Here is a 13,833-nt window from a genome sequence, read left to right on the forward strand (position 1 = left end):
AACAGCAGTATATCTTTGTCAAATCTGTTACAGGTTCTTTTTCTTATGGAACCAAAGTTAACAATTGCCATGTTGAATATGGTCTGTCATCTTTTTATATATATATTAACAGAAGTTAAGCTGCCTTTTTATAAAACTGAGTGTTTCAATCTTTTTAAGTTAAATTTGGACTGCACTTACAAAAAAAGTACTTCTGATTCCCAGAGATCATAAAGAAGCAGGGTGAAGGAGTCCCAGACTTAGTCCACGTGATGCGTACGTTAGCAACTGAGAGCATCCCAAACCTCCCGCCAGGGGGTGAATTGGCAAGCAAGTGAGTTCACATCAGTGTAAATGTGGTTTTTGATTTAAATCAAAACTTAACTGTAAGGCCACTCTTAAAAGTGGGGGGAGGGAAGAAGGGTACAGGACAAAAGGTGATGATCTGTTCTCCAATTTTTATTACTCAGTTGTTCTGAATGAAAAGGACAAGCATAAGAACAGAGCTAACTATGAATCACTACTAAAATTAAATGTCAAACTGTAGTTTTGGGAAGGACCAAGCGTTTTTTAAGGGTGGCCTGAGTGTGTCTGGTTTTTTGTAATTAACTGGGTTTTCTGGGTGGGAGGTTGCATTTGAAGATGCAAAAATAATGCACTGAATGTAGTAATTACTTGGGTATGTAGTTCTGTGCTTCGACAAGAAGTGATATCCATATGCACATGATGTTTTGCTTGGCAGCTTTCTTTTCTTGTCTGTAGCTAAAGCAATGTTGTAATTTCCTAAAAGTTTGCTTTTATATCTCTGCTTGTGACAAATCTGAAAACAGATAGAAATCTATCAGAGAAGTGGGAAGTTAAATTTACAGCTTTATATAGGCTGGCTTTGTCCTTGAAGAGTTCATGTTGATGCTCTGTGGCTTCTGAAATCAGTGTTCAGTCTTTAAGGAAGCAATGTGCTTAGCTTGTTTGCATGCCAAACCAAATGCTTTTTGGTTCAAAAGATTGTTTGTGAACCTGGGCTGTGTTAAAATGGATTGGGCACATATGGTACAGACTATATTTTTAACTCTTCAGAGTATGATTTTTGTATTGTTACACCAAAACATGAAGACTGTAGGTATGTAATTGAATAAATAACTGAACCGTAAAGATTACTTCTGCAAAACAAAATTGTTCTTATATGAACTGTTTGACTAGGAAGAGGAGAGATAGCAATTTAAAATAAAATAGCAGCATCTGTTTAGGATGCCTTGCTGTAGTTTTGAGGTATCGATGAGTCAGTTACTCATGAAATATGGCACACAGATTGATTTTTCTCAATTTCCTTTGGCTAGCAGTAACATCATGGTTGTGAGGAAGTGCTGAAGTGACTGACTTCTGTGGCATTTTGTGTTGTAGTGATACTAGTTTGAAAAGGGATTGATAGAAGTACAGATTTAATTGAATGGTGGTGCAACTCAAAGCACTGCTGCCAATTTGGAAGGAAAATAATGCCTTTCAAGAAACCTGCCTTTATTTAGAAGAAAAGATACATATTTCTTGAAAGATAGGGGAAGCTTTCCAGTTCATATGTGCAATGTACTTTGTGTGTAATTGCTTGTTTTTGTTGCTTTAAATTCAGCCTCTTCTTCCATGCCCTATAATCATTCACTAGATTCACTATAATGTTTATACTGCTGCATGGTAGTTCCTCACTTTTCAATGTTACGGGATGATTATGAAGCCTATCATCTGCTTTTTTTCTTCTAATGCACCCCTTTGTGATGGCTCTGCATGCATTCATGAGCAGTTAAAAGGTTGTTCTTTGAAGTTTGTTTTGTATCGCAGTTGTAGTCTGCTACTTCGTCATATTTCATTCTGCAGAAAGGGGATCTGGAAGAAAGTTTCTTTTAAAGTCCGATCTGTAATTCCTGTCTATTACTCCCATTCTTTCCTTCCTGCACCCCCTCCAAAGTTGTTTCTTTATATGCTGGGTAAAGCAAAGACTTCCTCTTCCTTCAGCCTCACATTGGTCTGGGGTTTTTTTGAGTATCAATTTTCAAGAAAACTTTTTCACCCTGTGTAAAAAAAATAAATAAATAAAATATCATATTGCTCATTTACATGTTGTTTGCAATTTTTCTACTAATATTTTATCAATATATTTCCTATCAATATTAGAAAAGCCAGGAATACCAGAGTTTAAAGTTAATTACAAGCTATGAGTTGAAAGTGAATTACAAGCTATCTTAAATATGCAAATCAGATTTATTTAAAGGAGGAAACTGTCAAGAGGCTTGAATTAATTTTTTTAGTATTTCTCACCAGACAAAATTCTTCTCAATCTGAAAATAGAATACATAGAGCTGCTACCTGCAGTTTAAATTTTTTTGAGGAAAAGTTGCAGGAGAGAGTTGGATGTATTATTGTGACAAGAGTATTGCTTTGCCTCAGAAATAACTTTTCCAGGTTTGCACATGGAAAGTACATTTCAGAGTGTAACGTGAACAAAAATGTACTTCAGAGTGCAATTTTTGCACATCCAGAAAACAAAAAAAATACATTCCCCTGCGAAAGTGCCATCATACATGAAATACTACTGCAGTGTTCATCAGACACACAAATGGCAAGGGCATTAAACATCCATCAAGCTTTCTGATGCCCTTCTTCAAAGTCAAGAGACATAGCACCAAGCGGCATTGCAGTGTCCTCTGAATGTCAGATTGTGCTCTTCTGCTGAACTCTGAATGGTACTCAGCCTCTTTTTTCTTGAACCCAAAAGGTTTTAAAGGATGTGGTAGCTGTGTTCGGTGTCTATTGACACTTAGTGCTAACTTGCAGTAAACTTGTTTCTGTGTATTTGAAACCTTTTAAAGTTTGACTTTAAAATTGTACTTAGGGAATTTGACTTTAAAAAAAAAAAAAAAAAGACACAGTCTTAAAATCTTGTGGGTTTTTTTTGCTCTAGACGGAGTGTGATTGAAGCTGTTTATAACAGACTGAACCCCTACAGGAATGATGATACTGTGAGTATCCTTTCTCTTGCATTATCCTTCCCCCCACCCAAGTTATTTTATTTGTTTTGTAAAGAAACACATTGCTAATTCTTGTTAAAAGACCCCTTTCCCCAAAGAAGCAATAGCAATGTTGTGCTCTTTGGTCTATGTTTTATAATTGTCTTCTGCTGCCTTGTGCTGATCATAGTTTCAGACCTCTGGTATGGTTGATTCATTTGGCCTCTGGAATTTCATTTTTTGAATTCTGCCTGGGTTTCCAGATGCTTTCCTGCCAAATAGTGCAGAAAAGTAATGTATTATGGGAGACATTTTCCCCAAATACCAAGATGAAAAAGGCTACTTTTGTAGGTTAAACAGATTTGTAACTATATGCTTTAAGGATATATCAATTTTCCAAACAGACTGTGTAAGCACACTTGTTCTTCAGCATAGAGCATCTTATAGGAAGCATATAGCTTAGGTTCTTATCTCAGAGATTAGTGACATCAATCTGCTGTCAGTGGGGGAAAAAACCCCAAACTAAATTATGAACAGTGATCCCAATTGCAGTCAGATCACTGGAAATAACATTGTCACCAAAAGTGCTGTACTTCATAAAGCAGTTAAATTGATCCTTTACCTATCTGCAAAAATTACTTACATGCTTAAATATGACACGAGTGAAATGCATCCAGATAAACATCCAGATCCACATAAAGAATTGTGCAGTGGCTTTACAACTGGATGCTAGTTTATTTGACAGTTCTTACTATATCTTTAGCATAAAAATTCCTAAATAGCAGCTGAAAGAAGATACTTTACCTTCAACATACATTCTAGAGTATGTTACTGGTCTACAAATGTACAGTACACAAACTTCTTTGTTTTTTGATGATGTTGGCAACTTGGATACAGAAATTTGCATACTGAATAGTTGGCATGCAGCTCCTGTGTTTTTACTCACTACTGCTTTTATTCTTCATCCTTGCACTTGAAACAAGCAGAGCCATTTTGGTCTTTCATATAATTGCTCTCCTTTGCTACTTCTGGTCTTGAAGAAAAAAACTGGAGGTGGTACTTTTGCAAAGGGTAATTTTAGTGAAATTTTCTTTTACTACTCCTCCGTGCCAACTGTTCTTTATGGTTTGTAATGAATTCTATGTGCAAGTTTGAATGAAGGGTGCAGAACTTTAGTGCTAAGAATTTGTCATACGTGGCATTGCTAGAGACTGAATTAGCCTCTTTTCTCTTGAATCAGTAAGGCAGTGCCTTTAAAGAGGAGTAATATTTCTACCTCCTGTAAAGCACCAGCATACGCTGTTGTTAAAGCCCATCATGTCCCTTAATTATTTAAGGGAAAGTAGCAGGTAATGGTGGAACAACCAAAGATTGCAGGACGGAACCAGTTTGCTCTGACCTGTACTACTGACTTAGCTGCTGTTTCAGCTACTGAGCTGTGGTCCTGCTTCTTAGCTGTGGTGTTAACCTGTGCACCCAGCTGATGAGGCACTTAGAGAAAGCTGAATCTAGAACAACCTAAGCAAGGGAAAGAAAACGGACATGACACAAAGGCTAATGGATTAAGAAACTTACTAGAATTAAATATTTGATTTGTACTAGGATTTTTTAACTGATAGAAGAAATCAGTTAGACGTTTTTAAGGGATGTGGTAGTTACTAAAATCCACTGTTTCTTGTGGGCCTAAATGAACCAAATTTTAGGGATACTCAGGTATTGGGCATGTGGTTGTAATGCCATGTAGTATGGCCATACAGTTATGAATTAGAGCACGGCATGTGTCTGCTTCCAATTTTTTTCTTACTTTTTTTTTCTCCTTGCGGTTTTATTACCATCCAAAATTAGGGTTTCCTGCAGTTGCCCAAACTATACTTATTTAACCTTAAATTATAAGTGTTAAAATTGATCTGAATTGTAACAGGGTGTCAGTTGATGACTATCTTCTGTGCAGTGAGGGAGGGTTGAAAACACAAAAGGGGGTAACTGATAATAAAAAATGGCATGAGGCACATCCTACCCCGTTAACACACCTGTGTAGTAAGTGTGCCATTTTGTGTTACTTCTAACTACTCTGGGAATGCTTTTGAATAATGTTCCTAGGATATTATTTTGGGATTTGATAAGGCTATTCCACAACACTTGGTCAGATTTTGAAATGTCTTGGTACTAATGCTTCATTAATTAAGCATACATGTGTTTTAGATACTTCTTAAATGCTGTTTCTGAAAGGCAAGAGAAAACAGGCTCTGAAATGATTTAAGTCTTTACCCTTTTCAGTCTGGATTATCTAGAAACTGCTCTAACTGTGGGCACTCCAGACTTTAAAGGGTTCCTTCTTTTTTCTTTTAAGGATTCTGCCTCAACTGATGATATGTGGTAAAACTGCTCATCTGGCTGTGGAGTTCACGTTTCATCCTTCAAATGAAAGTGCAGCCCAACCTCAGTGACCCTTCTTAACATCCATCCTCAACCTTAATTAAAGAAGGAAATACGATGTGTTGGTGAGAGTGACTACAGCAGTATGACATCTAGCCCAGGAACTGATCTTTTTTGTAAAACAGACTTCTGTAAACGTGATTTCAAACCATAATTCATGTTGTAAATCAGACTCCAGCAATTTATGTTGTATGATTTTGTTTTTGTAAAGTGCAATTGTCTTTGTACAAAAAGCTCATATTTAATTATGAACTGCTTTAAATCACTATAAAGGTTAGAAGAAATGTTTGGCTTGTGTGATGCAACAATATATATCCCTTTAAATTCATGTTGTGGTTTTGGATTGCAAGGAGCAGCAGCCTAGCCAGCTAGGTGCTCAAGAGGTGCACAAAACTGTAAAGATAACTTTTTGTTTTATATGAAAGCTGAACTTTTGGGCAACTTACCAGAGATTACAGTGTGTGAATTTGCTTGGCAATGGAAAAATAACTGAGTAGTGCACATTCTTCAACAAACGTATCTTGTTTTCTTGGACACACTCCTGCTCTCACATTGAGTTAAAGGGAGTTCTGATTTTGACTTCAGTGGGAGTTAAATCATGCCCTATTAATAGTATTGTGTTCATACGCGTACGAACCTTGGGATTAGAATGCCTTGATTCCTTGCACCTCTTTTTTTTTCATTAACCCTTACCTGAAATTACTAATCACTGAGCTCGAACAGGCAGCTTTCTACATACAGTAGGAGTCTGCAGCATTTTTACAATCCTGATTGGCTGGGTCTGCTGCTGTTCCAAGTAAAATACTTTGAATTCCATTTTATCAATAAAGCTTGATTTAACAAACAAGACATTTATCCACAAATGTGTAATTCCTTTTTTCCTGCCTTTTAAAATGTCAGTGCCATTGTAAATGATATTTTACTTGTGGAAGAATATTTTTATTAATTGGTAGCCCATTTTTAAAATGGGAAGGATTTTGATTATTGCCCAAGACATAGCCATATGCTAGAGGATGATGTGGGATTAATCCGTTACCCTATTTTTTACAAGTGTGGATTTTTTCAGGCTTTTTGGTGTTTGTTTGTTGTTTTTTTTTTCTCCCCACTGAAGATGTGCATTGGTTTGAATTTGCCTACTGTTTGATAAAAATACATTTGTCAAAGCCTGACAATCTTTAACATTTTATGGTGTGTGTTTTTAATTGACCCACTTAGAATGACAGACTAGTGGTTAAACAGTACTTGTGATTTGAGATATAGCATGTTGACTATATTTAACTGTTTGTTGTTTAAAATTCTAATTTAAAATTTTATAAGATAATAAACTAATTTGATTTAAGCTTAGCTTTCTCCCATTGAGCATACGAAAATTAAGTTTTCAAGTCAGTCGTTGTTTGCAAAACTGCTGTTTTGTGCACCTTGTATTGTCATTTTGGTTGAGAATATTGTATTTAATATGTAGTTTACTCATTTAGTAGGCAGATTCCCCAAAAGGAAAATCAGTAAAACAAGTAGATTGTAACATTTACTGCAGTTAAATGGAATCAAAACTTGGTGTATAATTACTTTTTGATAGGAAAATGTAGTACCATGCATTTTGCTATATGTCTTTCCCTAACTTTGAAATATACATATTTGTATATATAGCCTTAAAACTAATGCAGAGTTAGGGAACACTGAACAGTGAAAAAGTAACTTATAGTGTCTTGGAACTAAGTATAGTATATACCAGCAAACTTTTCTTTTATCCCTCTTGTCTATGTGGGGTGCTTAAACGTAACTTCATTGTATTCAGTTTGTAATCTGTTCAAGCATGAATGAAGAAAACATAAGCACTATTTGTATTTATAAATTTATAGCAATTTTTGCTTAAAGAACCAGTTCCTTACCTACCTATGAATAAATGCTTAAAATGTCTAATTTTGTTGTAGAGTGCAAAACTATAATAGTGTTAAGTTATAGCTTCACAGGCACCTAATTAACAAGCATATTTAATAAAACATGGTGTATTAGTGCAAAAAGCTAAACTTAATTTAGGACTTGGCAGATAAAGTTCTGTCTTTTTTCATAGAGACTAAAGTTTAGTTTTGGAAACTGCAAAACCTTGAACTGGACTGTGGAACCTTTGAGTTTTAAACTTGAAAAATCGGAAGCAAAACTGTGGTGTGAAAAGCCATACTTCAAACCATAATCACTTAAACTGTCTCAGTGACAAATGATATATTTGAAGCCTCTTCTTATGAGGTCTCCTAAAGGTTAGAAAGAAAATAATTCTGCTATTGCTACAGGCGATGTAACTAGGTTTGAGGGTAGTGGAAGAAAGCCCGTTTCAGGCCTTTCTCTCTCCCACCTATGTTCAGCGTTTTGATGAGGTCAGAGCACTGAATTTATTGTGTATGCATAAACACTGCCATTTTAGATACAGATTTTGATTACAAAATATACGAGTTAAGTGTATAAAGCAACCTAGAAAAGAGGCAAGCTGTACTTTTCACTGCTCTGAAAAGAAAAAGGCACTTTTGCACCTTTGTGCATCTCCTTCTTGCACCAGAAATTTTTTTTAAATGCTAAAAACATTAGCACCTCAGGGGCAAGGCAGCGATTTTTATTTTTTTTTTTTAAGTATTGTGTGCTATTTATTTCCCTCTTGGAAAAAGATTCCTGTGTGACAAAAATGAAAATTGTGTGATGTTAAAAGATGTATTTTTAAATACATGTTCAAATAGGATGGTCCCAATTTACTTGTTTTTAAAAGGAAATTACATTTGTAAAGCTATTTTGCTTCGTATGCCATGAGACTTTGTTTTCCTTCTACATTTGACAGCTTCACTGCCTTCAGTTTCTGTGAGTTTTGTTATAGTCAGATTAAATGTTTCACTGATCATTCTGGGAGAATACCTGTACTGCTTTATAGACAACTGTTTCAAGTAATTCTCACTAATTCAGCATTGAAATATGTTCAAGACAGAGGCTTCTAAAATGTGTTTTAAAACCAATGTTGGATCAACTAAATATGATTACATTAAGGTCCTAGATTTGCAAGGCTTTGTAAATCTGTTGTATCAGTAGAGTCCCTGGTACACATGGTGGGGCAGAAATCTGCAGGTCCTGTGCAAGTTATGAAGCCAGGGCCTTTCTCCTGGCTTGCTCTTGCCTAGCCAGGAAGCAGCACCACAAAGACCTTGATGCGTGGCCATCATTCATTTTAATCTTCAGCAGAAGTCAGAATCGGAGAGAGAGATTTCATCTGCTTGCCATTGAACTACGCTGAATTGCGGTGATCCTAGGTTCTGTCCTACTAGTGGACTGCCTGAATGAATATTGAGCAGCAGATCAGTAGTGGTAGCACTTACCTTGATAATTGTTGCAGGTGCCAAAGCTAATCATTTTAACATGTATTTACAATAAACTGACTTTAGCGTCCATTACATTGCTTATTGCAAAGCTGGTACTGTCTCAACTGTATAGGTTAAAATCTGAGTTCAAGAACTGGAAAATTAAAAAGGTGATTTAACAAAATCAGGGAACAGTTTTCACTTAAACTGATTCCCTGTTAAGAATCCCATCTTAATTTGATATATTGGGAAAGGATAGACTTCCGATTTGCATTTCATTTTTTTGTAACTTATGAAGTAAAGATACAGTTTCATGATTGACTTGTGTCAAGACTAAACTATTTCTGTACGTTTGCCCCTATGCCCTTTTTGTGCCGGCATTCATGCTTGTGTGGCCATGCAGTTAGGAGAAAGTGATCTCCAGCTGGGTAAGTTGATAATCCAGCTATGGGATGCTGGTACAAGGGCAAGAGGCAGAGTGGGGAGACAGGACTGAGAGCAAAGATACAGTTGCACCACCCCTTCTGCTGTGGTTTGGGAAACCACACCTGAAACGCAGATAAATAATTGACCTGTGTAGGGAGTATTGAAGCCTTTGCAGGTCTTTCTCCACTCTAAAGACATACATTTTGCTTTTGTAAACATTCTTTTTCTTAAAAGTGGAATCATGAGACTGGTTTTAATGTTGTCTTGTGTATGAGTTCCATGCTGACAAACTTACTTTTCGTTCACTTTCTCTAGATGTGCGTAGCTCTGTCCTGTGGGATGGATGGTGTGGCTGCCACAATTAGGTTAATGATATGGTTGTTACAGTTTACCCTTTTTCAGTGTACGTCAGGATTTCATCATGCTGAGATGTTCACCTTCATCTCTACCCGCACCTTGAATTGCTTTTATGCACAAATGACTTGGTATATTTAAATTTCTTGATATTTAAGCTTGCCCATGTCTGAAATTGGCTAACCTTTAGTAAAATGTTACCCTTTTCCTCATCGTTTGGCAAATACGGTATTTTAATACAAACTTTATGTACCTTGCATAGGTTCAGAAACAGCAAAACTGCGTAGAGTTATAGAGCTGTAGAAAATGGAATTGTTACTCTGTGCCAAGCTTCATGAGGCGTGAAAATAATGTCTCCTAGATAACTAGTATAGCTCCTTGTTCCTACTGCTACGTGTGTTTGAGATGATCATAACCTGAGCCTTTATATACCAATATGCGGTATAAATCTCTACTTGGCTGGATAGGTTTTTTAATTCTTGAAGTGGTAAAAAGAGACTCAACGCATGAATTTCTAGGATGCTGTAGTGCATAAAATGAATGTGATTCCTGCTATAAGCTGTAAAAATGGAGCAAAATTTAAAAACAATAATCTGGAGCTAAGTACTTTTGACTGACCTGTCTGTGAAATACTGATCAAAGAATTCAATCTTTTGGTGAGTTCTTCCCCAGCTATCTCTGGAGTGTTTGCACTGTCTGCAGATCTCTGCAGACCCAGGTGTGTGCCTTCTGAAGCACTCTGTAGCCCTATTTTGCTTTTAATGTTGTTTTGTAAATGAGATAGCAATCACCTGGGCCATGGCATTTGTTGACAGTTCAGGAAGCTGTAGGAAAACTTAAAGCTTGTCTTTATTCTCATGGACCACTAAATGCTTTCAAGCAGGAAAAAAAAGAATATACAACATGCTAAAAGTTGAGTTTACATTATCTCCCACTGAAAACTTGTTTCCAGAAAAATCTACAAATATTTCTACTGTTTACTTATTACATGAAAAAAATGTCTGGGGCTTTAATCTCCTGATTGTATCAGAGTTCTTGACCTATAGTGACCTAGGCTCTATGTATGTTCCTTGCTTTATCTGTGTTTTTATTTAATGTTCCTTTTGAGTAGCAGTAAATCAGATAATATATTTTTCTTTCCTCCCCTCACATAGACACCCTTCAAGAGTCTTTTCTTCCAAGCTAAGAGAACAGGAGTGATAACGGTGTTTTAGGAAAGGGTTTTGGAGGAGGATTGCTGTAAATGCAACAACAACAACAAAACCCCTAACCTTTGCAACCACAAAATTTGGGAAAGTGGGTTTAACTTTAAAAATGCCTTTTATAGAATTAATGAAATAGTTCTGCTCTAAAAGTGTCAAAACTTCAGTAGAGGTGTAATGATGACAGATCAGATTCCTAGAGTATGTATTGTTTTATGCCTAGCCAGATTTTTACATTTAACTTTTACCAATTTCTGCCCAAATGCTTAAAATATCACTAGGCATCTAGTTTAAAAAAAAAAAACAAACAAACAACAAACAAAACAAAACAAAACAAAAAAAAACACACAAAACAAATGGTCTTTACTACTGTGTAACCAGCCATTTATTTGTAAGGGCAAGTGATGTATCAGATAGTAACATTTTCCTTTAAGAGCCCTACATCTGCACTTCTCAGCTTGCTCAATGACATTGGGCCAAAACTGAAATTCCTTTTTGCTTCCCTTAACTTTGTGGCTCTGAAGAGCTGGTGCAAGCGTGGTTTTTTTAGGGCCAAAGTAGACAGGATTCTCCATTCGTATTGAGTAAGCCTCCAGAGTTGAAGGAGACGCCATTGTTCTTTCTTTGGAGAAATGTCTTTAAGAATTAAAATGAGAAAACTGAGACTGGCAAGTCATAAAACATTACATATTTCTATCACGGCCTGTAGACTAAGGTCCAGAGTTTAATTTCACTTGCATTACAGAATTCAACCCAGTCTGAGCAATGGAAATACTGAGTAGCTGATTTCATTTTCACTGTTGGGATTTCAGGCTGAAGCACAGTATTTTTGGTCAAGCTACAGGGGAAAATTAAGATAATCTTGGGAAAATCAGGCACGTAACTACATCCTGCTGATGCTGATGGAGATTTACTCACAATATATAAAGTCTGACCATGTTGGAGCATTAACTGTCCCACTTTTCTTGGAATGAAAAAGAAATGTAATTTTTATTCAGTTTTGGTTTTGAAAAAGCTTCTCAAAGCCAAAGGGAAGAAGGTGGTAATTTTAAAATATTAATTGGAGGTAACAATTTCATAATTCTTTAAACATGTAAATCAGCATTTTTTTTCTTTTAAACATTGGAAGGGCACAGTTTAAGAGATTCGGTCTTTAGTGTAGTGCTCTTAGCTGTAAAGAATAAATAAAAGGATGAAATCCAAAATGAGTTACCCAGGATGGAAAAACAGTGAGACTCTAAAAATCTAGGAATAAATGTACTGAATTTACATAACAATTCCATGTCCAGTGACAAACCTACTGAAAGGATCTTTGTCAGTGTTTTTAGGGAAACTTTGTATTCTTGCTAAGTGTTTGATGCTAGACTGGCAAGTCAGCTATCAGTTGAAATTTCCAGACTCTTAAATTGGAAACTGGGCATTATCCAACAGTCCCGAGTACATGAGATGCTCCAGTTCCCTGCCACCACACCTTTTGGGAGTTAATGCCGTGCAATTGTTTGAAGCTGGAAGTTGGGATTTCCTAGCATACGTTTTGTTGCTGATGGTGTGATTCGCAGTGACCTTGAGTACCAAGAGTTAAGTTCTATTTATTAACCAGATGTAACTCTTTGGTGCCAGGAATCTAGTTTTTGGACTAAGTGCTGGATTATGCAAATGTTCTTGGAAAATTGTGCCAGGTAGTTCATGACTTGGAAAACTAAATGACTGGCAATGAAGGGTTAATATGAGACAAAAGCCTAGATTCTCCTAGCCAGGGAATACTGGATATTTGAAAAGTGTGAAGTTTGATTTCCGGAACTGACTGCTTCATAAATCTTTCAAAGCAGAGATTTTGGTTTCTAGCATCTGTCTTGTTACTAAGACCACGTACAAACATGCTGAATTAGAGAGTTTTCACCTGTCTTCTCACAGAATTGACTCCACATCGTATCAGGGTCTCGTTTGTAGTGACATGCTGTGCCTGTCTTTTTAGAAATTCATGACCTCTTTATATCTATTTTGTGGAAAGTGTAACTTTTTTTCATTGATGACCTGTATAAATGTGTGTTATGAATGGAGAGATTTAAGCTTGAAAAGCATGTTTGCAGATTACACAGCTTCATTATGGAATTTATAAATTTAACAGAGTAATATACAAGAGCATAACTATTTTCCTTAAGTAGAATGTATAACAATATATAATAAATTATTCTCCACGTAGTTCACCCACTATTTACAGTTTTACACAATTCAAACTGTGTGTTTACAGAAAGTTCAATAAATGTATATTTTGTACTATGTACAGATTCCTGGTCCCAAAGAAAATGTGTAGTTTCTAACTTAACTTTTGAGATTGTACTTTTTTTCTTTTTTTCTTTTTTTTTGGTTTGGAATCAGTTGAACAAACTGCGTTATGCCTGTCAATGGTGGAGGCTTGCATTGCAGTAAATGGGAATTGGAAATATTTCTAATCTACAAAAGTGATTCCACTAAATAAAACAGGCAATTACATCGTGTGTGTGTATCTGAGTGGTATGCTATAAACCATTTTCACATCGTTTTACTGTTATTAATTTACAGACTTTTCAGGCCTCCTTCAGTTTTCTGATTCAAGCTAGTTATACTAAAATGGAATATTGAGTACTTATTTTAATCATTTTTAGTTACAGTAATAAAAATCCCCCTTTTCCCTGTTTTTCCCCTCACACATTGAAATTCTAAGATAAAGTAGCATGTGCTTGGCTTCAGCCACCGTGTTCCCCAGAGGCCACCTGGGCTGGGGTTTGCAAGAGAGCTAAGGATTGATTAGGATGCCCAAATTCTGGAAAACTGAGTCACACAGGAGCAAAATATATTTGTATCTTCTGCCTTTATTCAGTACTGTAAAATAGAGGATAGACTTTTGTAATATGATTTCTAAGAATTTAAGGATGCTAAAGGCTAAAATAGATCTTTACACTGGTTTTAGCATTATTCAGAAGGAAAATGAGCCTATATGTTATCAGTTCACATTTATCTTCTCTGGAAGTCTTTATAGACAGGGAGCTGTTAGAATTCTGACATGGACTATAAAAATTAAACCGGGGAGGGGGCAGGAGGGTACTCTGCTGTCACCTGTGACCT

At 36.1% G+C, this 13,833-nt stretch overlaps 1 protein-coding gene across 2 annotated transcripts in view; it reads left to right on the forward strand.

Annotated features, from left to right (window-relative positions):
• Window positions 1–13,014, forward strand: part of PPM1A (protein phosphatase, Mg2+/Mn2+ dependent 1A) — a 35,742-nt gene extending 22,728 nt beyond the window's left edge. The window contains exons 4-6 of one of the 2 annotated variants that reach the window (XM_074908811.1): window positions 205–313; window positions 2,930–2,987; window positions 5,326–13,014. In XM_074908811.1, coding sequence (XP_074764912.1) covers window positions 205–313; window positions 2,930–2,987; window positions 5,326–5,355 — 197 coding nt within the window. In that variant the 3' untranslated portion in view covers window positions 5,356–13,014. The remainder of the gene's footprint in view (window positions 1–204; window positions 314–2,929; window positions 2,988–5,325) is intronic. The other variant, XM_074908812.1, reaches the window with a different exon arrangement.
• The last annotated feature ends 819 nt before the right edge of the window (window positions 13,015–13,833 follow it).

This window comes from Athene noctua, chromosome 6, assembly GCF_965140245.1.
Source record: "Athene noctua chromosome 6, bAthNoc1.hap1.1, whole genome shotgun sequence".
Classification (NCBI taxonomy): domain Eukaryota; kingdom Metazoa; phylum Chordata; class Aves; order Strigiformes; family Strigidae; genus Athene; species Athene noctua.